This window comes from Plasmodium coatneyi, chromosome 12 (assembly GCF_001680005.1).
Source record: "Plasmodium coatneyi strain Hackeri chromosome 12, complete sequence".
NCBI classification, from domain to species: domain Eukaryota; phylum Apicomplexa; class Aconoidasida; order Haemosporida; family Plasmodiidae; genus Plasmodium; species Plasmodium coatneyi.
The window spans coordinates 3,879,402-3,907,046 of NC_033567.1; the positions used below are offsets into that span (position 1 = coordinate 3,879,402).

The window sequence follows — 27,645 nt, forward strand, 5'->3', positions numbered from 1 at the left end:
CTTATTCGAAGGGGCAATGTTATGAGGCGGTATACCCACTTGAATGAAGTAGAAAAGAAGGGAAAAAAAATTATCTCTGTAAAATAATGGGACAAGTGAATAGCCTTTTTTTTTTCGGGAAAAGCTTTACTTTGGCATCCGTAGGAGCACACTACGAGATATTCGCCGCTGGGTCATTTAACCGTTTCTTTTGCCATTACATTTTGGCATAACCTTTTACGTGATATTTGCGTTACCACATTATGCGTGTTTTTTTTTTTTTTTTTTCGCATTTGCACTTTTGAGGCAATTACATCTGATGTAATTTAACCCCCCCACATCCTGTGATACGCATGCGGCACACGAACCGATTTAAAACGTCCCCAAAATAAGAGAATGTTGAGAAAAAAAAAACCCTCAAAAGGGTTAACCTTTAGTCAACATCTTGCACACAGATGACCAGCTCCTCATGTGTATGAACAAGTATCACCTTTATATTCTTTCCCCTCCTGAGCATGTTGAAGGGGATAAACTGGAACTGTAAATGGGGGGCGCTTCTCCTTTTTGCGCCCAAAAGAGATTACAACTTTGTCTGTATTGTTATGCCTTTTTTGGTTATTTTCGCGTCTGCCTGGAAGATTCAAAATAATATGGTGAGCTGGAATCCCCACATCCATCGCTTTTTCTGTCACCACATTTTTCACGGTGAGAAGAAAGCACACCTTTTCAAATTGCTTAAAACGGGAGAAAAAACTCGAATGCAAAATTTTTTTTTTTTGTTAAACCTTAAGTTACATATTAAGAGGTGTGATAAGTTGCTAAATCTTGCAGGTTCAAAAAAAAAAAAAAAAAAAAAAAAAACTTTAACAAAATAAGTTACGTTACAACATCAAAGGGTAAAAGGAGTACATATGGTACAGGAATCAAATCGTCGAATAGTACAAAACTGAAAAAAAAAAAAAGAATGGAATATACAGAGGGGGTAGGGATCCCTCACCACAGTACATTGGTCATCATTTTCATTGGGTTACACACGCGGTGTCGTAATTTCACGTACGTACAATTTGAAAACGTTGGTCTGGCTAAGGTGCAATTAGCAACATCGCTGGGGTGAAAATGGGCACGCGGCCTGCAGGGAAATGCTTCAGTTCGGAAAAGCAGCGCTTTCCTTACCTACAATAAAAACAGAGCTCATCCCTGCTACGCCAACAAAAAAGACTCCACTTCTTCACCATGCAGATGGTCGACGGGCTTGCCGAGTTGCATTCGTACAGGGGGTGCCCTTACAAAATTGGGTAGAAAACCTCGACACCAACTCCGCAAAACACGTTGTCTCCCTCCTTGTTTCGACTAAGTCTCATGAATCCGTTTTCTCCCCAATGTTTGCTCCACGAATTTTTGATAATCCAGTAGTACTGAATACTATCATCGGCCTTCGACCGTGAGACTATAGCTCCCTTTTTCGTAACACCATCATCATCATCGTAAATATTACTTTGTTGAAAGATTTTGCTGGTCTGCACTTGGCCATAACCGACAAGAAGAACGGAGTGGTTTAATTCTTCCGTGCATGTACCATTAAATATTCCTCCATCGTAAAAGGAGAAATCATCTGTTACACCGACATTAACGGATACTGGACCTACTTCATTTAATGCCCGTATCAATTCGTTTTCCTTCACCCCACCCACTGAGGAAAGGGTAACCTTATTCTTACATCTATAATTTAGGCAAAATAAATTATCCATAGCTCTGTATTTATAATCGGCCCCTAAACAGATTCCATTTTCGATGGCATAAATGAAGGAATAAAATGGGTGTCCTCCATCACAGCCAAAATTTAACTTTGAACAATCCACAATTTCTTGTTCGCTTAAAGTTAAAATGGTTTTGTCATGTTCCTTGGCATATATACATTCAACATTTCCTACACTGGCGAATGCCCAGCAGGAACCACATAATCCTTGATCCTTGGGTTCATGTACGATTCCTTTTTCTCTATAGTCTAAAATTTCTGGCACATCGTCAAAAATGTCTGCACTTTTGTTGCTACCCAATTTTTTAACTTTTCCGTTATTCAAGGAACTGAAAGGTACTACATATTTCTTCTTCAAGTGCTCAGGTATGGGAAGCAATTTTCTGAAATAATTTTGAAAGTCTTTTTTAGAATAGTCACTAAATTGGTTTAACCTCATTTTGTACATTTGGTTCGTTTCGTTGTGCTGTTTAATTTTTAGATAGTTCATTTTGAAATTTTCATATTTCTCCATCTGCTCAGTGATGTCTTTATAACTTCTGTTATACTGGTTCATGAATTTAAAAAATTTAGACGCGTACTTCAGGTTGAAAAATAATCCTTCGATGTGTTCCTCACTCAACTCTCCGTCGTATTCATTATCATCTTCATTCGCGCTGACCCTGTTGTAATTAAAATTGGACAAGCTGCCATTGATCACTTCTTTGCCTTCTTTACCATTACCATTTGGGCCATTCTTTTTTGTTTTGTTTTCATTAATTTTTTTTCTCAAAAGTTCCTTCAACATTTTTGCTAATTGTTCTCTCTCCTTGTAGCTCATGTCCGCCACAACTTCGTTATACTTCCTCATCAGTTTGATGTGTTTGCCAGAGTCTTCAATTTTTATCTTTTCATCCTCTTCATTAGGTACGGCGGCATCTGCTCCTGCTTTCACATCATCACCAGTTTGATCTTTGTCCCCTTTACGGTATTTTGAGAAGATTAATTTCAGGGTTTCTATTTCAGCCTTGTTAAGGATATCTCCATTGCTAGAGGTGAAAGGACCTTTCAGGCTGTCCCTGCGGATAACGCTCCAACCATTGCTCGATACCGCAGTGAAGCATACGAACACTACACCGCACATCACAAATGTCAGAACTACGTATACGCATATCTTCAAAATTTTCCTATTGCTCTTTTTGGCGAGCATTTGGTTTCTGTTCATGGTCTCCAAGCTGGACTTGGTCAGGTTCATGATGCTCATATTCTGCGCCATTTTGCCCCACACGGTGAAAAATTAAAAAAAGGGGGTTACTCGGCGGGTATGTGCAGTTAAGCGGCTTTAACGGGCTCCCGAAAGGAAAAAACCTACGTTATACATATAAGCCACTGCAGCATACGCAAGGGAGGTATATCCCTACGGGCGATTCATAAAGTACGGACAATGCGTATATTTATTGCTTCACCACGAACCGCGCAAAATGAATCATGCAGTCAGTAACCCCAATTGACACTTCCACTTGGCCGTTTTTATCAAATAATCCCACGCAAGACGCTATCGTATTGGTACGTAAACACTCGTCAATAATACAAAAGTTTTATGGATCATGCATGGGGTGAAAAAAAATGCCATACGGATGAGTGCAACTCAAACGAACACTCTCACTGGATTCTGTAACTTTATTCTTCTCCTTTTATAAAAAAAAAAAAAGAAAAAACATAGTAACAGTGTAACTGATGGGACGGAAGTTACCGGATGTTTCGTATAACCAAATAAATTGGCAAGGCGTATGTTTCTCATCGAATGTTCCATTCACTAGCGATACGATACTCGTTATCGCTGGAATTAGGTTTTACGTTACTGCCTTTTTGTTGTATGAAAGAAGTAAAAATTAAAACAAAAAAATAATGACAAAAACGAACGGGAAAAATTAAAAATTTGCATTTAAATGCTATTTCCGAAAAAATAATGAAAAACAACTCTTGCGCAGTGCTTAAAAAAAAAAAAAAAAAATATATATATAATATGTATAGTGCTTAAAATTCTTCCTTCATATATAAAATAGGATTAATATCGAAGCTCCTTCGCCCCTCCCCCCGTAAGAATGCAGTTGCTGCAACTGTCAAGACGCTTAGCGATACGTAAAAAAAAAAAAAAAAAGAAGAAAAAAAAAGCATGTTAAGAAGATCAACATGATAAAAACGGGAGGCACATCGTACCTGTTCCTACTTGAAACATTTCGAGGGAGAGGGAAGGAAAATGATCTTTTGTGCATATGGCGAGGAAGAAATCGCCCCGTAGTGTGTCGCTCCAAGAAGGGGCAACTCACTAGCTCACATGCGGACATGCCTAAGTGCACGTAAGGCTGCACATCCGTATGCAGGTTAAGCATGTAGACCGAAAGCACGTCAAACGGGTATGTCTTCACATGCATTTCAGAGTGCATCCCAATGAGCATGTCCAACGTTCATGTCACTCTGCATGTCGACGTATTTTCCAATGCGCATATTAGTTACCCATGTCAACGAACATATGATTGCACACATGTCAATATGTATGTGCTTCATACGCATATTCCTGTCCCTTCTTCCACGTGACGCAGTAAAAAAAAGGCCAAATCGGGTGAACGTCAGCACCGCCGCACCAGCATATCCCCACCATGCCACCACCACACTGCTGTCCATTTAAGCGTTACAGAACTTTGCCTGGTAGCCATTCCATGTGCAGCGTAAAAATAAAGGGTGGGTCTTTCTCAGTTTAATCTTTCTGTTTTTTCCTTTTTTTTAATTTTACATGCACACTGCCTTAATAGGGCAAAAGAGGACATGTCGTTTTGTTGAATGATGTAACTTGTGGACATCATTTTTATGAATAGTGAAAAAAAAAAAAAAAACAAACTTTAAAAGGCTACAAAAAAAAAAAAAAAAAAATTGTGACATAAAATTTAATAAAATAAAATTGAGGCAAATGCAACTGCCTCCTTGCAGCTTCCCGCATTTTCTACAAATACATGAAACTTGCGCTTTTGTTACCAAACAAGGGGAAAAAAAAGAAAAAAGAAAAACGGAACGATGCAAAACAAAACGAAATAACATTATAATTGTTAACAAAGAAATTGCCGCCATGAACGAATCGACGTGGCTATATATTTATGTAAGACGGGGTGTGTCAACTGATGGGCAGGTGAAATCGATTGCAAAAAGGCAGGTCCTGGGAAAAATGTGCACAAAGTGTATGCATACCTAACCTGCGTCGCAATTATGGTACCTTTTTGTGTATAAAGAAATTACTCAAAACGAAACAAATTGACAAGAAAAAAAAATTAAATTAAAACGAAATTGTACAAAACGATGCAAAATGAAGCATGGAAAAATAAACACATAGCAAAGGAGAAGGAACGTAGAATGGAACAAAACAACGTGGGGGAAAATGGTGGCATATCAACGTAAAAAATAAAGGTGGCTTACAAAAAAGGGCATATCTCCCACAGAAGGTATCGCCATACTGCGGGAACGCGGAATATGTTATATTTCTAGCCAGCTCTTACAAAGGTGCTTCAATATTTCTTCATGCACGTAGGGTCAAGTTTCTTATGATGTTTTGCTTGCCACACTCGCATCGTGTGAGGCAAAAAAATGAGTTGGTCACCCAGGAGGACATTACAAATTTATAAACGGAAACAAACTAAACGGTATGATGGGACAGCTTGAAAAAATGACTTTCAAAACATGCTTGTAATAATTAGACTTCCGGTAATTTTGTAACTTTTCAAAGGACTGATAATACATGTATATATTTAAATATTCGTAGACGAAATCGGTTTGGTTATTTAAATGGAAGGGGTAGCCACTTGGTAAGGTACTTTGTTCACCCGAGGTGTTCATATTATTACCTGGGCCAATATCCTTATGCGACATTTTCCTTTTCATAATGAAGTAGTCCTTTTTCTTGTAGTGCTCATTCAGGAGAGACAAAATGCTGATAACTTTTAGGTATTTTTTTTTTAAGAAATAATATCGAGCATATAAAATGTTAACCTTCCTATCGTTGAAATAAATTTTACTTATTAGCGATACGTAAATTTTAATGTTTTTTATGAGTCGATATTTTTTCTGTCTTTTCTGGGCACTCTCATAGTCCACATGAAAGGAGTCGAACAGTTTCTCCTCATCGGCGTAAATCTTATTCATGCTCTTTCTGTTCATTTTGTTAGTCTTGTTCGTTTTGTTCGTTTTGTTCGTTTTGTTCATTTTGTTCGTTTTGTTATTTACGTCTGCTTTGTTGATCGAAGAGCATTTCGAACCATTGATTGCGTTCTCTTTTCGTGCATTCCTTCGGGGGGATTCCTTTTCTTCTCCCTTATCAGTACCCCCCTTTTCGGCCTTCCTCCACAGAGACCAAAATTTTCCCCGAAAATCTTTCTTATCTTTTGTATGAAAAGGCAACTTAAAGTCATTTTCACCAAATCGATCCCTGAAGTAAATGTGATTATTCTCGACTTTAACTTTCGGGTGGTCACACAACTTTATCCTACCCTTGTGCAATTCGTATTCCTTTTCGAAAAAGAGTATTTTTGTATATAAATTTTTTTTAAAGGGTAATAATGTTTTCCCCTTCCCATTGCTCATCCTTTTCTTTACCGTTTCATCAAGGGTGGACATTGCCATTGGTGACAAGCGACATCCATTGCTTCCTGTTCTCCTCAGGAGAAGATTGTCTGAATATTTTTTCCTCCTTTTACACTTGGCATAGAGATAAAACAAGTACAAACATTTCAGGCACATAAACTGGTGCGTTAAATTGTAAAAGAAACTTGTATTTTCGTAGCTGTAATAGTTGCTGTCATTATTTACACGTAAATAAAATTTTATATACGTGTCTATAATGTTGAGGAGGTAAATAATGAGCTTGGCATTAACCCTCAGGTATATCAGAATTTCACCCACACTGATCCAGGTGATGGCTTCCAGGTAGACATTTTTCAGGCTAATTTTTCGCATACCCTTCGCTGTGCCAGTATCCAATGGGGTGGTGTTTCTTACATTGCTGATGCTGCTCCGCGAGTTGAGCGTTCCAAAGTGGTTGGAGCTTTGACCAAGGATGCCACTTCGGTTAACCAAGCCGTATCTGTTTCTCTCCGAAAAGTAGTAATTCTTGCTGTATAATTTGTCACTCCCCTTCGCGTAGCTAAAGAAACAGTGGCAGTTGTTTATCCCACCATTTGGATGGTAGTCACTATCGCTCTTTGCATGCAATTCGCACTTAATGTTACCCAGATCAATATTAGACATAATTTTGTTCAAACAGAAATATACACACATGTCAGAGTTCTTTTTTTCCTGCATTTTCTGATAGATGTATTTGTACAATGCTAACAGGATCGGCATAACGCAGGGTAACAAGTTCACTTTGCTGATGTCAATGTAATCGCTTCCTTTTATGTTACTTTTTCGTTCCTTTGGGCGGGTATCATATACGGATGGGGGGTGCATGAAATATGCGTTTCTCTCTTCGGTGCTTACTGGTTCTTTTTCCTTATTCTTTTCGCTGACATTTGCATCTGCGGGTTGGTTCTTCCCTGAGGGATGTCCAATATCGGCGTGACGAGATTCTCCCAACTTCTCCCCATCCGCCGCCCTGCCATCATGTGTCGTGACAGTGTGTGACCTGTCACCCGAACCACTCTCCATCACAGTGGAAGTTGCACCCACCCGTGATGTAGCAACCTTGTTAATTCTACTCCCCCTTCTCGACTCAGCCTTCATCGCATTGCTTTTCTTTTGCAAAATTTTTAGCGAAATCTGAATTCTGTCAATTTCTTCTTTAATGCTATTGGTTAAAAGTCGATTTGCTTGATCCTTCCCCTTGGCTAAGTTGGTACACTTGTTAAGGTTAAATGGGACGTTGGGAAAAAACCGAGTAGCCTTTTTTGGCACTCCACAGGAATCACTATTTCTGGCACTTTCATCATCAGTGTAATTATTATCGTCACTATCGTCATTGTCCATTTCGTCTGTGTCGAATATTGCGTCGTACAGTTGGCTAAGATGGGCATCTCCCTTTTTTTCATCACGTAAAAAATTGAAATGGTTCATATGGCGGGCGATTCCACTTGGACGTGATTTGATGTCGCATTTTTGTGAAGCTTTTTGCAGAAGGAGATGTTTCACCTGGGAACATGGGAAGGGCCTCTTTTTATTCTTCTTGTCTTCTCCTTTCTCCCAGCAGAATAAAATGTCATACATTTCGAAGAAATTAATTAAGTAATATACATAGAGGTAAAAAAAAAAAAAATTGTTTGGGAAGTAGTTTATAGCTTTCGTGAGGATTAAAAAACATTCCTTGTTAGGCGATTTGGTTTGCAGTCCCTCATTGTTGTAAGGACAGTATGGGGTACTTTTCCTTCCTGTACAATGTGTTTTCAGCTTATGGTGCGGGCATCTCCCCGTTGGGGGGGTTCTTCCAGTAGGGATGTTCACCTCCCCCGGTTTAAGACCAAACGGGTGTTGGCCATGTCCTGTCTTGTTCTTATGATGGCTGCCACTTGGGTCGTCACTCTTCCCATTAGACCCCTCTTCGGATGGGACATCACTTGGGTTTCCCTTCACACTGTTAAGGGGCCTTCTACCGCCTGAATCGTTGCAGTCTATAAAATTCCCGAGGTTGCAAAAGTCATCCATATAGCTTCCTCCTGCATCTGCTATTTTCCCACCATCTGCGTTAAACAAGCCGTTCGTGCTAGTAATAGCGTTATAAAAGTTGGGGGCATTTCTCCTTAATTTTTTAATTAACTCTTTGTACTGCTCGTTGTAACTGTGCAAAATGTTCGCACGGTTAATAAATGCGTCACGTTTGCTACCATCACTTTTATTTTTTCCGTATGTACTTTGCATAGAATAACCCTTATGTGTGTGACGCCTACCGGGCTTCCTCCCCCCATGTGTAGAGAGTACCTCCATTGTGGTGTACCTCGAACTGGTAACTACTATATATAGTAAGAAAAATGGGAAGGCGTACACATTATGGCAGTTTTCTAGTAGAAAATTTTTACATATATAAATGCACTTAGTTATTTTTAACCTATACAGATAGATAACGCCAAGGTAGTAATAACTCAACAGGTGGTTGGGATCCACCTTGAGGCTTTTCATCATGTACTTGTAACTCAAATTTAGTACATCCGAATAATCATTTTTTAGCAAATTATTTACATTTATTTTTTTTCCAACCAAATCATCCTCGTAAATGAGGTTTATTTCTTTCATGTTGTCATAGTAGTAGTTGGTGTTTAGCTGCTTCAGTAGAGAGATGCTTATAATGTAGAAAAGTTTACTACTTCTCAGTTTGTTTATGTCCATGCTGGGGAGAAACTTGGGCCATGTTTCACCCTCCAGGGGGTTTAATGCGTTACATTCGTTTGCTCCCTTCATGGAGCATTTGGCTTCTTTCCCCATTTTATTAAGCCAAATCGAATCGGTATAATTTTCAGTGTAACAGTTTTCCTGGCTAACATTATTAAAGTTGTCTTTTCCATCACGACTTGTGCTATGCTCCACCGATGGATAATTTTGACCCGCATCGTTAAATGTCTCTCCACATTTTCGATTCCACTCATCCGGTGTTTTGTTTATCCCCTGGGGAATGTTCCCACTTTGGACGTGTAAATTTTCTTCACTTCTTACACTTCTTACACTTCTTACATTTTTTACACTTCTGTGTTTATCACTGCGCGACTTCCCCATGTTATTGTCTTCCTCGACATATTCATTCGTCACTTCGTTGGCTTTCCCCCGTAGCGCGCTCGGCCTCCCTCTGCTGAGACGCAAATCCAAGACGACATTACACTTGTGTGCATTTTTCAAAAAGAAAAAAAGGTACCTTAACGAATTCTGCACACATATGTGCGCGCTGCTGAGGTGGTTAAAATTTACCTTTAACTCAAAAAATATGTCAAAAAAAATGGAAAATCGAAAGGACTTTATATCCCCTAGTTTGTCATAAAACTTGATAAAAGACGAAGAGGAGTTATTTGTACCCTGTGCGGCATTCATATCATTAATGTAGTTCGTGCTGTATGTGTTGATTATGTAATCGTCGTAGTGAATGTCCTCATCCTTCATGTAGAAGAAGGAGTGATCGTAGGGGGAATATTTTTCGGGCTGATCTGCAGAGAAGGTACTCCTCCCCCTTTCGGGAAATTCCGTGTGAACATTATCCCCTTGGTGAAAAGGAACAACTGACTTTTCACACTCTGATGGAGATTTCTTCAGGTGAGAAAAATGGTTGTGTGCATGCTGGTTCATCAGCTTACAGTGCACATGATTAATATACCTCAGAATAGAAATGACTAGATGGTAATTCGAGTAGAGGAAATTCAGCAGCGCTATTCGTTGATACAGGGAAAATATCAAGTAGGTATTAAAGCGGGTGTAAAACGCGAGAGCCACAATTTTTTCATACTTTTTTATGAGGAAATATTTGTCCTTACTATGATATTTTTTATTTAATTCATAGGTATCAATTTGGCAATATTCATTGTAGAGGAAGACATTTTCAATGAGATTCTTTGCCTCGAAAGTTATCCTTTTTTTGCTTCTCCTGATTTGTTCTACTACTTCTTTTGGGTTATACAGCGCAATGTAGTAATTTCCGTCATCCACATGGTGGCCATGTTTGGTGCTTTTCCTTCTCTTCAGCTCGGTATTGTACGTTTTGCTGAACATCACGTCATTCCATTTTTCCCTCCTCTCATTGAACAGGGAATATTTCTGTATGTATGCCGTTTCGTTTTTGATATTACTTAGGGTATTTTTTCGATAGAGGATTTTCCTATTCCTGGTTTCCTCAGAGTCGGAAAAATTTTCATTTTTTTCTTTATTTGAAAAGTTTAACATGTTGTAAATGCTCGTGGATATGCCATGCTTGCTATTTTGGGGCAGCCTCTTCGGTTTGTCCACTCGGTCTTGCGTGTTTCTTCGACCTTGTTTTGGATTTGCACTTTTCCTTTTGTAGTTCCATTCGGCACCATCTGCGACGGTTACTTTATCTTCCTTGACTTCATCATCACTAGTGCGTTCACAAAGGAGGTGTATATTATCCTGCCTAAATCTCTCAATCTGGCTGAACTTACCCTCGCCCAGATGTTTATGCCCTTTTATATAGGCAAAGTGGTAATGCGAATTGATGAAGGGCAAAAAAATAAGAGACAACATTTCCGTTATTTGGAAGAGGAAATAAAGGTGTTCATATTTTTCAACATTAATTTTGATGTGATAATTTATGAAATTTTTTTTATAAGTATCTCTTAACAAATTTATGGCTTTTGAATTGTATTTTTTTTTTTTATTATTTATTAGGATAATTGATGCCATTGGATGGAGTATCTCCTCTTTCTTATGTTCTCTAACCATTTTATACTCTTCTCCTTTTTTTGACAATTTCTTGGAACTTTTCGTCTTGCACTTATCATTCACATCTTTTTTCATGTTCACCTGGATGGTAGTCTTCTCTTCAAACATAGAGTTGTACATCATTTTGTTATTATCTTTTTTTTTATTTTTATTTAGGTACCTCTCCTTTAGATACTTTTTGTAGCAAGATATTTCGTTTCCAATGTCTTTGTTCGAGGGGCATACGAAATTGAACAAATTGTACCTCAGTTTTTGCTTCTTCTTCAGCACATTTACAAAATTGAAGTACTCACTTATGTCCTTCTTATGTACGTTCATGTAAATATACTCATCAAAGATGTACAGGTAGAGAAAATTGTAAATTAATATTTTTAGTTCGTTATTGGGGAAGTTGAACAAATTTCTCAGGGAATAGTTTTTCAAATTGTCCTTTTCATCACCATCATCGCGATGATCATCATAACGGTAATCATGAGACTCGTTGAAACTTCTGTTCCTTCCAAACAGATTTTTGTTAATTTTTTTCTTAAAAATTGTTTCAATAAATTTGTCGTTTTTTCTTTCCCTGTCTATCTCATCACTTGATGTGAATTTTGTTTTTTTCGAGTTTCCGTTACACGTATGATGATATTCCCACTCGCTTTTTTCCCCATCTTTGATGACAGAGTGATTGTTCAGGTTATCTACCAAGGTGACACTTTTGATAATACATCCGGATTTGTTCAAAGGAGCACCTGCGTTGTACCTCTTATTATGGCTAAGAAGTTCATGCGACGAAATGGTGTGGCTGTATGGGCATTTATTCACTCGCGTGGGGTTCTTACAATGAATTAAGTGTGTACGTTCACCTTCCTTGACGTTATTATTTTCACAATCTGCAAAGCTGTTCAATTCTTGATATACGTTTCCTGTTTTGTTCTCCTTCTTTAGACAGCTACTAAGCATATGGCTTTTTAACTGGTCGTTTGTACCCATCGTGAAGTTAAAATTGGGGGAACTTCCACTAGGTGAGTTCCCCTTCACTGTTGCATCTCCCTCTTTTTTCTGTTTTTCTAACTCGTACTTCGACGCAGCTGTGTAAGGACATACCTGGTAGTCGCCCAACTGCAGCTTCTGCTCCTCCAAGCTGATTAACGAATGCAGGACGCTGTCTTTCCCATTTTCGTTCCGCACGTTAATCCTGTATTGGTGCATTAGTTGTGCGCGGATCCAACTGTTATGATTGCCCAAAATATGCGGCACATTCCTACCCTGTACCTTTAGAGACGCATTTTTATAAAGGTTAAAAAATATTTTAAAAAATATCGACTTTAAGCAATAATCATTCGTTAGATAATTCTCACTAGGGTGAAATAAATTTACACCATTGTCCAAAAAAAGAATTCTCTTCAGTACATAGAAGTTCTTCTCATACGTGAACAGGTTGCTGTCATAGAATTTTAGAATTTTGTCCAGGTACAGATGGTAAATCAGATTCTTCAAGTTGTAGTTATTTTGATGAAAAATATATTTCGTTTCTACGTGACTTATTATATTAAGGTAAACTAAAATGTGCCTTTTAATCCCATTGAAAATGTACTTGTAGTTAAAGCAGATGGCATTCTTTATGATATTCCCCACGACGATATCGTTGATGTAATTCAGGTGTGGGGAGTTAAACGAATTATTTAGGAAGGCATAATTCCTATATTTGGAGTGGGAGTTCTCCTCCTGCCACTTCGCCACGAAGTAAAAGTTACTGTTGTTTCGCAACTGTCTCTGGAAGTGGTTAAATGTGTGCACCACCAGCTCGTCGTACATGCTGCACATGCCATAGTTGTCATTCTCATCTTCGTTGACGCTATCCTTACGGTCGTTTTTATCATCGTTGTGGTTGTCCTTATTGTTGTTTTTCACTTCACTTTTCGATTTGTTATTTTCTATGTTTTCCTTTCCGACTTCCAGCGCCGTACACACGCTGACGCTGTGCTGAAGATCCCTGCTACAATCCAAATCGACTCCCTCACTATTCTCCCGTTTGTCACTCTCTATGGTCCCCACATCAGACGTCGCAATTGACATGGTTTTCCTTTTTTTTTTTTTTTTTTTTTTTTTTCTTTTTGTCGTTTTTTTCTTTGGGATCCTTGGGATGCTTTGCATACGAAGCGTCTGTATTCCCTTTACCCTTCCCATTAAACGAGTTCAGCTTATTCATCTCGTGATGTAAATCGAAGGACTTCCACTTTCTCTGATAACTCTCGAAGATATAATAAAAATACAGGTACACATTTTTATATATGTAAGTCGAAATGCTCAATAAGTTCATTTTGCTGTACAGGAGTGCCATCACAAGTATGCCTTCCACAATGTTTATCTGTTTAAAGTACGCAAAATAAATCAACACGTCAAAAAAGTAGTTGTAAAAATAGTATTTCTTATCCTTAATTTTGATCAGATTTTTAAGGATCTTTTCCTTTTTATGTATATTTTTTTTTTCATTGTATTCAACATTCATTATATTTCTTAGTCTCTTTATTCTGCGAATTTTATCCTCCAGGGGGATATTCCTTACGATATCTGTTAGTCCTTCTAGGGATGTCTCTTTGTGTTTTATTTTTAGGAATAACAAATATTCATCTATGGTTATGTATTCCTCTTTTTTTTTTTTTTTTTTTTTTTTTTTTGCTCCTTTTTTGACATGTATAATTTTGTCTTTTACATGTGTGGTGAAAGTGGATGCTTCGTTTATTGGCACAGGGGTCTTTTTCCTTTGTTGGGGGAGCATCTTCGTGGGTATTTCCCCGTGGTGTGTGTTCCCCATTAGGTCCACTCCTATGGTGGTCATTGGGATCAATTTCGTTTGTACCATTCGCTTCTGTGTTATCTTTCACTGAGGGGGGACATATTTCCCCTCCTTTGGGTTGAGTCAACCCGTTTGATGATTCCACGGGCAAACTATCAGACGCGGCGGGCCAATCACTTCCATGCAGAGAGGAATTCTTCCTTTTGCTCTTCCTAATTGCAATGGTGGTTCTGCCCGTTGCTCGCTCCTTGAAGGAATTGTCTCGTTTGTTCTTCCTTCCAGATATTATAAATTTGTTCTTAATTCTTGTACGGATTCCGTTACTTCGTATCGCTATACTATCTTTAATTGCTTTCTTTTTGTGTGCGCCCTGTCCTCCCTTTTCGCCACTGGATTTTGAAAAGATGGAAGACGGCTTCTTCTCATACAACAGGTTGTCGTAATAATTATATATCTTATTTTTCAGTTTGGACGATATCAGGGTGGTAATCCTCAATTTCCTTTTTTCGCTTTCGGAGCAGTATTTATTAATTTGTCTAAACTTCCTCTTCAGGTAGATATACTCAAAGAATTTAATCTTCGCATTGTGGAAGTCCTTCAAATGGATGTAGGAAATTATTACAGGGACGTACAGATAATATAGGACAGAATTGATGTCAATATATTTTATATTTTTCTTATTAATTTCATATTTTAATTTTTTGTTATTGCTAAATAGGTAAATATCAAAGTAGCTAAATGACGGGAGGGCTATCTGACTTTTGTCCAAAACTTTGTCCAATTTATCATAATCACTTTTTTTTAAATTATAAAAAAAGTTAATGACTTGATATTTTTTTTCCCCATTGGGTTTTTCTTCCTTCGTGAATTTATTATCGTCCAGTAGTAATCCTATTCTATCACTGTTCCTTCCTTTTTTATTTCCCCTAAGGGTGTTTTCCTTCAAGTAATTATTATCCCCATATATAAGTCTTTTCCCTTTTCTATTTAAGTATAGTATTTTTATAATTTTGGAATATCTAAAGGTGTAATTAAAAACTTTGTTCCTATTTAGGAAGCTATTACTGTATATGATAAATACATTTTTAAAAGGCTCAAAATTGTCTATTACTTCTTTGTACCTATGATAGTTTAGCAGTCTATTGTTGTGCCGAATGTATTTCCTGAGTATGGCCCTCAGCTTATGTCGGTCGTATTTTTTTATATTTTCATTAATCACATTTTTGTCCAATGTTTTGTCTTTACCTTCCGCTTTCAGCTCACCTCTGATGGTGTCATACAGGAGCATTTTCATCATTTCCGCGAGCTCTGGGATGTGCTGCTCCTACTGCTGCTTTGGACGCCGTTCGCTCGCTCTGACTGGGTATTATTTCTCATCAGGTTACTCGGTTAGGAGGGTTGCTTGATCATTTATTTTTTTGCGTTTATTCTTGAATTACGATTTAAGCTATCCCTAGTATTGTTTGCCCCTTTCGGTCTCCCCAATTTAGTTTCGCCCCCCTTTGGTTAGGCGTACCTTTCGCTGCTTCTCCCCGGTTTATTTCCTCCCCCTTTCTAGCATGATTGCACAAAAACACACGCCTTAATTTTTTCCCCTTAAACTGGATGATCCTTGAAGTTTGAACTTTCCCCTTCAGGAACTTGAATAATTATTTCATCGTTTTCCAGGTTTGTCCCTTTTTCCTTACACTCTCTCAATTTTCGTCTGTTAGCATATGCGGTTGAAATTTACATTTTTGTGATTTTAAAAAAATTTTTTTTTGGCTCATTTTTTTCCTTCCGATGTTTGGGAATTTTTTTTTAATTTCACTGAGGAAGGTAAGGAGTGTGTTTCACCAGAACTGTGACAATCCCCTTTATGTGTTTTTCGTCAAATAAGAAAGTGATCTCAGATCTTATGCACGTTTCATGCGCACAAACTTGTATTGTGCGTTCTGCGGCGGTGTATATGTGTGTGCTTCCTCCGTTTGCCTATATATATACGCGTAACGAGGGTACTCGCGCTTATGAGCAAATTTGAAGGAGAATTGGCGTGTATGCTTTTTTTTTTTCTTTGCGCCAAGCAGGGCTCATAAAAAATTGCAAAACGTAGATCCTTTTCCTTCTTTTCGTAATTCTGTGCGGTATGTAATTTTACTGGTGTGACAGAAAATTTTTTTTTTTCCTCTTAAAATGATAGAAAAAAATAACGTGTTTATTTTTCCGCGCAGAAAGTGTGCCCCCTTTTTTTGTAATTAACATGGCACCTATAGGTGTGTATATTGCGGGACATGTATGACAGGATGGTCCATTTGAGAAGCATTTCGAAAAAAATGTGCACGCCTTTGTTAGAACTCAATTGAGGGCATCCTCAAAAAGGAAGGGACAAAATGCTCTATTGTTTAGGGAACACCGGCATGTAGAAGGAAAAGTTTCTTTTTTTTTTTTCCTCATCCTGTCCTATTTTTTGCGCTTTACGTGTGTATTTTCACGTGCTTTCGCGTGGGATACATCTCATGAAGGACCTCAAACACGATAGCTATAGAAAGGCAAAATAATATTCATTTTTTTGTTAGTAAAATAGGGAGTTCTTGTTTTAATGCCTGAAGTTTTTTCCTGAGGTTATTTTCGTCGTACAAGCACTGTAAGGCCACGTATCACAAAATCAGCTTGGGGACATTTAGTCTCACCTTAGTTGTTCATTTTGAGGAGATCCCAGTAACATCTTTCTGTTAGTATATGTAGGTGCACGGGCAGCTAAACTAAATGTAAAACGCGCATAAGGCACGTTATGCACATTAAGCAACCTATCAGAGGCAGCAAACCTTTCGTAGCACTCCCAAAATGCAACAAAAAGGTGAGAAAAAAAAAAAAAAATAACCATCCCATGAATAGTGCGCCTATATTCTAAGCGTTTTTATCTTAATAGTAGCAAAATATTGGCACTTATGGTCCTATGTGCATATCTGTTTATGCCCCTTCTTTCTCAAACAGCCATATTTTTTGGGCCAACTTACCGCGCATTTTAAAAGACTAAAAAAATTAGGAGTTATAAAAGGAGAGACACATAATTTGACAACAAAAGCGTATTAAATTACAACTGCAATTTTGAGAACCGGCAAAAAGGGGGTTTACTTAAAAAGTATTCGTGAGATCTGTCCCTACCGCTGGGTGTGTCTGTAGCGAGGGTGCATACGTGGGAAAAGTCGCACGTAGGTTTTCCAACGCGACGCTGAAACAGATCCGCCGCACACGTTTCATTGCAAGGTAAGAAAATCTCTCCCACATAAGCATACGGTTAAGAGTTGCCAAAATGAACCAAAAGAAAAAGAAAAAAGCGAAACCCCCCATAAACCTAGCCACGCTGGAAGACAAAATAAACATCCTGAATTTTATGAAGGATGACTTTGAAAAAATTCTCGACAAGGAAAATGAAATTCATGATATAGTCACCAAGCAGCACAACAACAAGGAGGAAAACACCTTAAATGAAAAGGAAAAAATAGACATCATTTTGAGTGAACTTGTTGTATCCTGTGAGGAAAAAAAAAATCAGTTAAATAAGTATATAAAAACTGCCAGCGAAATTATCAACCAAAATAATGACATAATTGAGAAGGAAAAGGAAGAAATTGAAAATTTAATTTGTGAAAAAAATCAAGAAATAAATTCTATGCAAGAAAAAATTGACTTGGCAAAACGCTTCTATGACGATGTAAATAACGCAGTGGTGCAACTTTTTAACAACTTGGATTTGTTTTTAAAAAATAAAATAAACGTAGAATTAAATATAGACCATATGGAGAAAATTTCAAAGGCGGAAAAAAAAATGGGCAATAAGCCCAAGCAGGAGGATACACAACAGTGGGACGAACAAGTAAAAAGGCAGAACGAAGGGGAGGACAAATTTTTACAACAATTATATCACTCCATGGATGAATATGAAAAAAAAATGAGCATCATTAAATCCTTTATGAAGGAAAATGAATTAGATCACCTCACAAAAATGTTATTAACTGAAAAGAGAAGTGATGCTGGGGTACCTGCACAACTTCCGCACATACCACAAATTGATGAGAACAATATAAACGGGGAAGATCCAAGTGGCAGCGGAGATCCCCACTCCACGGAGAGCAAACAAGTGAAGTACGAAGACACCAACATGAGTGAAACGGGACAGAGTGAATTAGCAGACGATGCGAGTGACGAGGTTGTTAGTGGGGAAGGGGAAATGGAAGAGGAAGAAGAAAGCGAAAATTCAGATGATATGGATGACGATGACGAAGATGATGACGATGAAGAGGAAGATGAGGAGAGTTTAGATGATGATACAGATGCGGAGGAGGATGAGAGCTTGGATGATAATACGGAGGAGCAAGATGAAGAGGATGACGTGGAAGACGGAGTGAACGATGACAACGAAGGGGGGAGCAACGCAGATGACACAAGCACGGAAAACACGCAGAGAAAAAAATTCAACACTCCTGCGGAAAGTGAAGACAACTTCAGCGGCTCGCAACAGGGCGAACGTGAGGTGCGGGAAGGAACACCATATGGCCATACAGATAAAAAAACGTCCGGCAAAATAAAAATACTGAACGATGCAGAAACAACCATAAAGAGTTTCTCCTCAGATGTGTATAAAAAAATATTAAGCGACAATATGAACGCCCTCATGGACAAAATAAAAAAAATCGATTACGACTACGTGTCTTACTTTGAAGAAAAATTAAAAAGTTAATTATTAAATTAAGACTTTCCCTCATTCTATTTTTCCTTTTTTCATTTTGCATAAAAGTGCATCAAAAGTAGAATTCCCAATTTTTTGTGACATACGAAATGTTGTTATTTTGTTCGAAATTTAAAAAGAGTTGCTTAAACAAAGAGTTCAGATGAAGAGGTGTTTCCCTCGCGTGTGACGCGGCGAGGGTGCGCGTTTTGCAATTGTTCAGTAAACAAGTAAACAAGGTAAAATGGGACAAAAATGGGGTTAAAATGGAAAAAATGGGGCGACAAAATGCCCCCAAAGAAGATTGCACATATGATCGCAACGTGCGGTCACAACGTACAGCTGCTACGCAATTGCGTGACACACGTGGCGGAAAACGAAGTGCTAAACAAACTTACAAAATAAATTATCCACCCGTTAGAGGTGGATAAAGAGCATTCCCCGTTTAATCTACCATTTCGGGAGAAAAGGCACACAGGGAAGGATGCTTCTCTGTGCATAAGTAGGCAAATGTGTTACACACGCACGTATACATATAAAAGCACGTGTTGGACAAATGGGAGGAGTACATATTATGTGGGACAATTAACTTATTCACCCTTTTTTTTCTTCTTCCTTTTCAGCTTGGCGAAATCTGAAAATTCCATCACATCATCCGTAAGAGCGTCAGCTTGTTGCTCCTTTTTCTTTTTGGAAATATTCTTTAAATTTTTGTCCTTGGAAAAATTATCTTGTTCACTTTTTTTCCTTTTTTTTTTTGTTTTCTTCTGGTCAGAAAGAAATACATCATCGTCGAGGTCTTTGCCTATGTCAAAATTTTTGTGTATGAAATTATCGAGGAATTCGTCTTCCTCCTGTTCCTCATCCAGGACTGACTCCGTACCCTCATCGTCATCTTCGGAAGTTCCCCGAGCACCACTCACATCATCGCCTCCCTTCTTTGTTCTAATTTGATACTTGTCCTTAAATTTTTTAAAACTATTGTTATTATACATGTTCAGAATATCGTAGAAATATTTCTGGTATGGGTTGTTAATTAATTTAAACCTTTCCTGCTTTTTCCCTTTATCGTTATTTTCTCTTTTCTCATTGATGCAGGAGTCATGCATAAAATTGTTAAAAATATTGAGCATATTCACTTGTTCTTGGGCGCTTTTATATTCTATGGATAGTTTATCCAGGATGTTAATGACGTCCTTCGTTTCGTAACGGTACATATGTGGTGCAGTAATAGATGAATCATGTGAACTTGGGGGTGGTTCTGGAGGACGTTGCTTCGCGGTGAATTGGGACCAATTACCAGCTTTGTTGTTAATGGTCGTTTCGTTTGTGCTTGGTGGTGGTGGTGGTGGGGGGATCGGAGGGGGCACGCTGGGGGGTAAACAGTTCGTGACACCACTCATTTGTGTGTTCCTCCTCCACTGCCGATTGGTCCTGACGTTCATTACTATATCGTCGTCATCATCACCATCATTGTTGTGATTGCCGTTTTGAAGAGGAGCCTTCTTTTCTTCTTGGTTTTCCCCCTTGGAGTAGAGGTTTTCAGAGGAACAGCCCTCATTCGAGTCTGGTTTGTCTGCATTCGCGATAGTACCGTTAGCAAGTGGCCCGTTTCTCTGCCCTGGTTCGCCGAAATGGGGTCTATTACGGAAGAACCCATTATTCGCGAAGCTACTTTTATGCGCACTAAAATTGTTCATCTGAATAAAATTATAATTAAAAATTCTGATGTTCCTAAATTCGAAGAGCATATTCTTAAAATTGTCGTTCAGTAAGGAGGAAAAATTGTAGAACTCATAAAAATGGGTTAGTATTGAATTGGCATCCAGAGGATTATTTACTGACTTATTGTAAAGAAACATCTCATCATTGATGACTGGATTTTTTCCCCCTTTGTGGTATTTGTTAAACTTCACCATGTAGGCATTTTTGACACTATCCAAGTTCTGTCCATATAAACTATTTTCATCATTAAACAAAAAATTCATGAGGGTGTTTTTTTTTAAAACTAAGTAACGTATCATCAGCAGGGAGAATAAATGGGTCCACGATTCCTTCGCATGAATACTATATTGAAAAATTCGTTTTATGAAGCTAACATTTCTGATTAAATTTCTGTCTGTAAGTATTAGTGCTGTTAGTAGTCCGTAGAAATTATACGTATGATCACTTTCGTAATAATTTATATTTTTTAAGATGCTGTAAAAATAGCAGTAGATATTATCGTCTATTTGATTTGATGAATACAGAAGGAGGAACATGATGATGAGGAAATTAATTTTTATTTTGTAGGAATTCACACTTTTTATTATTTTTAACAGGGAGAGAATGTTTAAGCTGTGCAGGTACTTCTCCTCTGGTGCTTTATCGTTTCGTCCTCCTCCTCCGGTGTTGTTCTGACTTTTCAACATAATGCACCTGTTGTAAATGATGAAGTAGATGTTGTTCACCAGGATACTGGAGAGCACCTTCAGAATTGTTTTGCTCAGGTATCCGTACAGGCAGTGCTTGTGGAAGGTGGAATCGTCCGCCGTTTTTTTATGACGCTCAAGGTGTTTGTTCCCGCGGGGGTGTTTATTTGTGGATGCACATTGGGATTCATTTGGGGCACCATTTTGTACTCCTGTTTGAACTTCCTTCCCTTCTTTGTCCCCCCCTGCAAGGGTCTCTTCACTTCCTTCCTGGAATTCCTCCCCGTTTATCACATTCGTCTCTTTAGTACTTCCCCCCATGGCCGAGGAATTATCGCTACGCACGGACTGACTGTTGCTAGGTATACCTACAAGCTTGGTCGTGCTTCCATTGCTGCAGTTGGACTCTTCCTCTTTGGTGGAGATTTCGCCATTTCTTGGAACCTTTTCAAGTTGGATCGTTTGGCATATGTTCGGGGATGACACTTGGCCAATATCATACACTGATTGGTTATCTCCCAGGTTGTCACCACCAGCGCATCTCAAGTCACCCTTTGGATCTTTCCCACTTTCGCAACTTTCCTCCTCCAGAGAGGTATATTTAATGTAGCTCATTTTATCTATGCTCCATTCTTTCAGGAGGATATTTCTCTTCTCGAAAAGTTCGAAAACATTCTTCGAAAACATCTCAAAAATGTAGGTAGCAAAATAAATGATATTTTCTGTGATGTCATTAAAAGAGTGGCTCTTAATTTTGTATAGAATGAATAATGACCTCTTCATGTTGAGAATTTCCTTCTTCAACTTTTTATTTAAAACATTTTCCTTGTCTCCATTTTTTAAGGACTGTACGATTTGCTCAACGCAGTATCTTAAGTTGGATAACACTTGTTCGAAGAGGTAAAAAACGATATAGTGTTGCATGCCTTCTATGGTTATAATATTTTTAAGAATATTTAGAAGAAGGGGATTTCCCTTTTTAATGGATAAGTACCCCTCGAGAAGTATGTTCAGATTTGCAAATTTATTCTCCCTCCTTTTTAAACAAAAATCTTTTATATTATTTACTGATACGTAAAAAAGACTGGGTATTGAGCTGTACATTGCATTCTTCAAAATAAATATGTACTGTAGGAATAGCTTCTTCGTGAAATTCTCTAGCGCATATATATACAGTAACGAATTTAGGAAGAAATAAAAAGATGAGAAATTATAATCCTTAAAATTGAATCGGTTAAATAAGACATTTAAAATGTAGTTTACAACTTCTCTGTTATTATTCTCTTCCAATGTTTCCAATCCCTCATTTGGCAAAACGAACATGAACACATGTTTTAGGCACTCCAAAATGGATTTCCTTATAAATATGTCTTCCCTCTTATTATAATAATCTAGCAAAATCTTTACATACAGGATGTACACTAGTGGATTCTTCTTAAATAACACAACCATGTTGTTAATTCGATCTGTGAAGACATTGCTCTTGTTGTGTATAATTTCTAGGTGGATTTTTTCTTCATCTTCTGAATATTTGTCCACATAAATCTTGTAGTATTCACACATTAAATTTAGGCCAATATCGTAAAGCAAGTTGTACACGCTGCTCATGTTTACTTTCCTCTTTAGCAGTAGTTTTAATTTTATTTTGCTTGTTCGATGGTGGTGATTGCTGGGGTTGTCGCTATCCCTGTACTCGTTTCCAAGTTCGTACAACCGACGCAGATAAACTGGCACATCTGAATAATCGATCGTTCGGGATTTGTCTGTAAAATCATCCTCATCAGGACTAGCAGCATCTTTCCTTTCCTCACAGGCGGATATTTTCCTTTTTAATAGATGCTTTATTTTACTTTTCCACATTTTGCTGTTTAGTACAATTTCTTTGGTCTCCTCATCATGTTGGAAGATCATATCCTCCGGGGTTAGGAAAAGTAATTTATTTTGTGTCCTTGCCTGTTGGTGGTACTTCTGCTCGTCGTTCTCACCAGCAAGAGCTTCTTCCTCATTTTCATTTTCTGTGTCCTTTCCCTTTTTTTTCTGTCTTCTCCGCATCTTCTTCAAATAGAAATTTACATCATCGTAATGGAGATTTTTTTTCTTTTTTTTCAAAACATATTTCGATACAATGTGTTCCATGCTTTTTTTTAGGGAAAACCAGGAGTGGTTTACACTGTATATCTTCTTCAAGTTGGCAATAAAATGTTCCTCAGTTTTTTTTAAACTTATTTTATTTTCCGCAACATCGTTAACCAGGTTCTCAAAATCACATGCAGGTTTCCTATTGTTCATTGGAGGGGTAGATGAACTCCACCCTCCATTGGAATAATTGCCTGTTCCATGGTTGTTACTATTAAATGGTTTTCTACTCCCTTTTTTTTCTTCTCTTCGGTACGTATTGTTAATTTTATTTGTCCAATTCTTATTTACGCCGAAGCTCCTTTTCTTTAAATCGTTCTTCTTGTATTTGAAAATCTTTCCCGTTTTCTTGAAGTCGTAACTTCTTACATCCTTCTGCTGTTTCTTTTTCCCTTTTTTTTTGTCCATATCGTGCACTTTTTTATTCATATTGTGTTGTGCGTACGTGTAGGTGCTACCTTTTTCGGTTGTGCCCCCTTTGTTGTATGTTATCTCTCTTCCTTTTTTTTTTTCTTTTCTTGGGCGCCCCTTAATTTGTGAAGTTTTCAACAAATGGGGGATTTTGCAAGTGCCTACCAGTTAGTTCTTACTCTGACTGGTACATGGACGAAGAAGCAGATGGTGAGGGGCGCGAACATGTTCGTCAGCTAAGAGGATCATTACATAATGCCTATTCAGAACTGTATGTGCTGGCCGTGGCGTGCTATTTTCATGCGCGTATGTTATACTGTGGGGCCCCTTTGTAGCGTCCGTTTCGTCGCAGCTTTTTCTTCTTCACTTTGTAAAGCAACCCTTTATGCCATTCTACGGCGGTAGGCAAACATTCAGCCTATACGTACGCATACGCATGTATATTAATATATATATATTTGCGTTTACGGAAGTTTATATTTCTTCCCTGTGGAAAAAGCGAGTCCGCAGGGGAAGAAGGTTCTCCTTGCGCGCAAAACTTCGTTTCCATAGCTTTTAAACGTATCTACCTTTTCCAGTTGTACGTTGCGCTCAACTGAAAAAAAAATGATTTAAAAATAAAAAAGAAAGAAAAGGTAACAACGCAGGAACGCTCGCGAGTAAACTACGCAATTGCGTTGCTGTTGGCGATGAAAAAGGAAAACACAAGAACAGCATAAAATATAGAAATAAAAAATAGAACACGCTATTATATTGCATTATATTATTATAATATATATTTATTTATATGCGTTTTTCTTATAAGGCGACCACAAATATTTATTTATCGCACCCTGCGCACAGTGGCATGAACCTTCTGGCGAATGAAGGGAAGCCTGGAAATATATATAAGCATACAACATATGATATATGTACCTATAAATGGTCACCAGCCAGATATGTAATTTTATATGCACTATCTTGATAAACTAATTCACCCATTTGTAAGTAGGACTGACCTATAACTATATGCGCCGGAAAAAATTTTTTCCCGAAGTATGCGCAGATGTAAATAAACCTCCGAAACCATTTTCTTCCATTTTTATACCGTAACTTTTTTGTACTATCTACTTTTGCAAGGTGGAAGAAGAAATCGATTCGGGTCTATTTCCCGTTGCCTTTTTTTTTTTTTTTTTTTTTTTTTCTTTTTTCCAACATTTAAAGGTTCCAAAATGGTAATTATATGATGTGGAAAAAAAAAAAAAAAAAAAAAAAACAGAAAAAGTGCAGAAAAATACAGAAAAATGCGGAAGCAATGTAGCAGAAATTCATCCAACGCTATAGGGAAAAAGATTCCCCGTCGTGGTTTGGTTTATTCTTTACGTGCCTACTTAATATAATAAAGGCAGTTATACATTATCCAGTTTGGTCAATTTTTTCGATCTATTTATCACCATGGAGGAGTTATTTTCCTGACGTCATGTGGGCGTAATGATAGCTTATTCGACGCATCCCCTTTTTCCAATTCTCTGGAAATTTACTCGAAAAAGGTTGGAAAATAATTGGAAATTTTTTTAGCCCTTCAACGTGTTCATTAAAATGTTTTGCCAAGTGGGGAAAAATAATACGCTTCTAAAGGAGACATATATACAGTCCTGTTCAATCGGTCACCAACTTGTGATCAGATTTTTTTCCCTTTTTTTTTATGCCCTTTATAGTTAACTCGCTGCAAATAAGGGATCATCTAATGAATCTATTCTATTTTTTTGGCCCATTTAAAGGTTTACTCCCTGTCCTTCAGTGTAATTATTTATATTTTTGTACGTGTGTATACCCGTTTTATCGCATAACAGAGCAAGGACAATTCATTTTTCTTTTTTTTGTTAAACGCAATTGTAAAAGAATTTAAAAAAATAAAAAAGAGTTAATTAAATTTTCGTTTAAAAAATTAATAAATGGGAAAGAGCAAAATGTCAAAATTGCACATGACATCGTTTCTCCCAATTCCCCACTGTGCGGATAACGACAGAAAGGGAATTCACACAAAAAAAAAAAAAAGGAAAACTGAATTGCGTGTTGATAAGTACAGCAAAACACTGTGCATATGCACACATAGGTGGCCACTTCAACACCCTTTGTTTTAAGAACTTTTGGAGACCTTGCTGAGTCTCATCACAGAATCGTGCACTATGTAAAACGACCTTTCGCAAATTTTCTTCATTTGGAAGTTGATGTCCTTCACTCGGTTGGCGGTTTGGAACATGAAGTCCCTGCGGGAGGGTAAGTGGTGGTGGGTGTAATTTTAAAAAAGGGCATTTGTATTTTAAGCAGCCCATCACGTCTAAACAGGTGGATAACCAGCCCGATGTAACGTTAAACAAGTTTATGCACGTATGAACGCCAAAAGAGGAACGATCTCTCTGTGTGTCTCTCTCTTTTTTCCTTACTTGGGCGAATCGAAGTGCCTAATGGCCCCCTTGGTCGTCAAATAAACGTCCCTTGTAAAGTTGAAGAGGCTGTTTTTTACGTCGTAATAAAACTGAGCATCCTTCAACTTGTTCATTTTTTCCCACTGGATATTTTTAAAATAACTCTGAAAAGAGTGGCTCACAATGGGGACATTCTTATACGGATAGTAAACAGGTTTGAAGATTATTTGGTTTCTGTAAAATGGAAAATCAAAGTACAAATTTTCCAAATTTTTATTGACTGATGAATTTTCATCCTGGGGTTGATCAGCGGAGTATACGTTTTGCTCTATTAGCAACCCAAAACATTTTTTCACGGCCCTTTCTTTGGAGTATATATGAGTCCCTATACATATACTGGATTTTAAATTTTTTTCATAGGGGGATAAATATAAATCGTTGTACAAGGTTTTTTTTTCTTTTTTTTTATTAAAAAGGTAATTTTTTAGCATGTTATAATTTTCCCAAAGGGGACTACTTTCCTCATTTTCGTGTGCTCCCTCCAAATCGCTCTTCGCTTGGTGTCCTTTCCTATTATTCTGCTGTGTTGTGTCTTCATTTTTTGGAGGCGCACTTTTACTACTTAATATTTTGGTCATGGTATCCTTAGAGAAAATTTTATCAAATGGTATCATTTTGTAAAAATAAAACGCATTGTTGTCTTTGAATCCTAGGCAGTTCACATTGATATTTTTATTTACGTGCAAAAAGGAAATTCCTTTACATACCCCTATTGACTCAAATATAAGATTGTTGTTAATATTTTTTTTTACAAAATCGTCATTATATGTGTCTACAAACTCGATGACAAATTTTTTTTCCTTATTTTTTGTTTTCGTTTTTTTTCTCCCAAATATATTCGCAGGGAAATCATGATAATTGAAAATGTCCAATATGTGCAGTCTTCTGTTTTCCTCGTCCTGCTCCTCTCCCTCTCCATAATCTTTATTTTTAAAAAAGCCTTCACTAAAAAAATCAGTGCGATGGTTCCTTTTTTTCCTATGTATTGGGATTTCGAACTCCTCCCCATCTGTGCCATTCTTCTGTTCCTTCTTCGAGCCATTTGGTTCTTTACCGGGTTGCTCTTTCCTCTCTTCGCTGCTCTTTCCTTCCTCCCCTTGCATGTAGTTCTTAAATATTAGCAACTGTTCCTTCGCATCCGCAGTGTCATTCTTTTTCGACAGACGTTGATTTACCTGGGTGCTTCCATTTATGTTCACATGTCCGTTCTTATCTCTGCTCACGTGGAAATCATCCCTCTGTCGCGCGTCTTGCTTCTCCCTGCCAGCCTTCTCAACAGGAATGTCCATTTCATCTCCGTCAAAACGAATGTCGATGCTCTTTTTTGCTGATTTTTCTGCCCCCCTTTTCTTTTCTTCTTCCTGGTCATTCATTTTTTAACTATTTTGTGGGTAAAACAAAAAAACCCAGTTGTTTAAATGCCCTCAAAAATGGGCATAAACCAAGTGTACTCACCGCACAAATATCAGCGTAAAACACAAAATGGGGGTAGCTGGAAAGGTGGCAATCTATGTGTATTTCTCTTGTAATACTACATGATAGCTTTCCACGTGTTCGCTTCGCTCCCTTTGGAGTGACGCTCGTCAGGTTAAGCTGTTTCTTCT

The 27,645-nt window shown here is 37.7% G+C and overlaps 6 protein-coding genes across 6 annotated transcripts; 1 reads left to right on the forward strand and 5 right to left on the reverse strand.

The window, feature by feature from the left end:
• Nucleotides 1-1,262: 1,262 nt before the first annotated feature.
• PCOAH_00045340 (Trophozoite cysteine proteinase) lies at nt 1,263-2,990 on the reverse strand (the record flags this gene model as incomplete). Its single annotated transcript, XM_020061318.1, has 1 exon — nt 1,263-2,990. One exon carries the CDS (start codon nt 2,988-2,990, stop codon nt 1,263-1,265), a length of 1,728 nt encoding a protein of 575 aa, XP_019916342.1.
• Nucleotides 2,991-5,374: 2,384 nt separating this feature from the next.
• PCOAH_00045350 (Uncharacterized protein) lies at nt 5,375-13,186 on the reverse strand (the record flags this gene model as incomplete). Its single annotated transcript, XM_020061319.1, has 1 exon — nt 5,375-13,186. One exon carries the CDS (start codon nt 13,184-13,186, stop codon nt 5,375-5,377), a length of 7,812 nt encoding a protein of 2,603 aa, XP_019916698.1.
• A 129-nt stretch (nt 13,187-13,315) lies between these two features.
• On the reverse strand, nt 13,316-15,195 carry PCOAH_00045360 (Uncharacterized protein; the record flags this gene model as incomplete). Its single annotated transcript, XM_020061320.1, has 2 exons — nt 13,316-13,359; nt 13,971-15,195. 2 exons carry the CDS (start codon nt 15,193-15,195, stop codon nt 13,316-13,318), a joined length of 1,269 nt encoding a protein of 422 aa, XP_019916301.1.
• Nucleotides 15,196-17,199: 2,004 nt separating this feature from the next.
• Nucleotides 17,200-18,627, forward strand: PCOAH_00045370 (Uncharacterized protein; the record flags this gene model as incomplete). Its single annotated transcript, XM_020061321.1, has 1 exon — nt 17,200-18,627. One exon carries the CDS (start codon nt 17,200-17,202, stop codon nt 18,625-18,627), a length of 1,428 nt encoding a protein of 475 aa, XP_019917016.1.
• Nucleotides 18,628-19,205: 578 nt separating this feature from the next.
• On the reverse strand, nt 19,206-23,591 carry PCOAH_00045380 (Uncharacterized protein; the record flags this gene model as incomplete). Its single annotated transcript, XM_020061322.1, has 1 exon — nt 19,206-23,591. One exon carries the CDS (start codon nt 23,589-23,591, stop codon nt 19,206-19,208), a length of 4,386 nt encoding a protein of 1,461 aa, XP_019916389.1.
• A 1,993-nt stretch (nt 23,592-25,584) lies between these two features.
• PCOAH_00045390 (Uncharacterized protein) lies at nt 25,585-27,414 on the reverse strand (the record flags this gene model as incomplete). The annotated part of the gene is made up of 2 exons (XM_020061323.1): nt 25,585-25,822; nt 26,000-27,414. 2 exons carry the CDS (start codon nt 27,412-27,414, stop codon nt 25,693-25,695), a joined length of 1,545 nt encoding a protein of 514 aa, XP_019916486.1.
• Between the last annotated feature and the right edge of the window lie 231 nt (nt 27,415-27,645).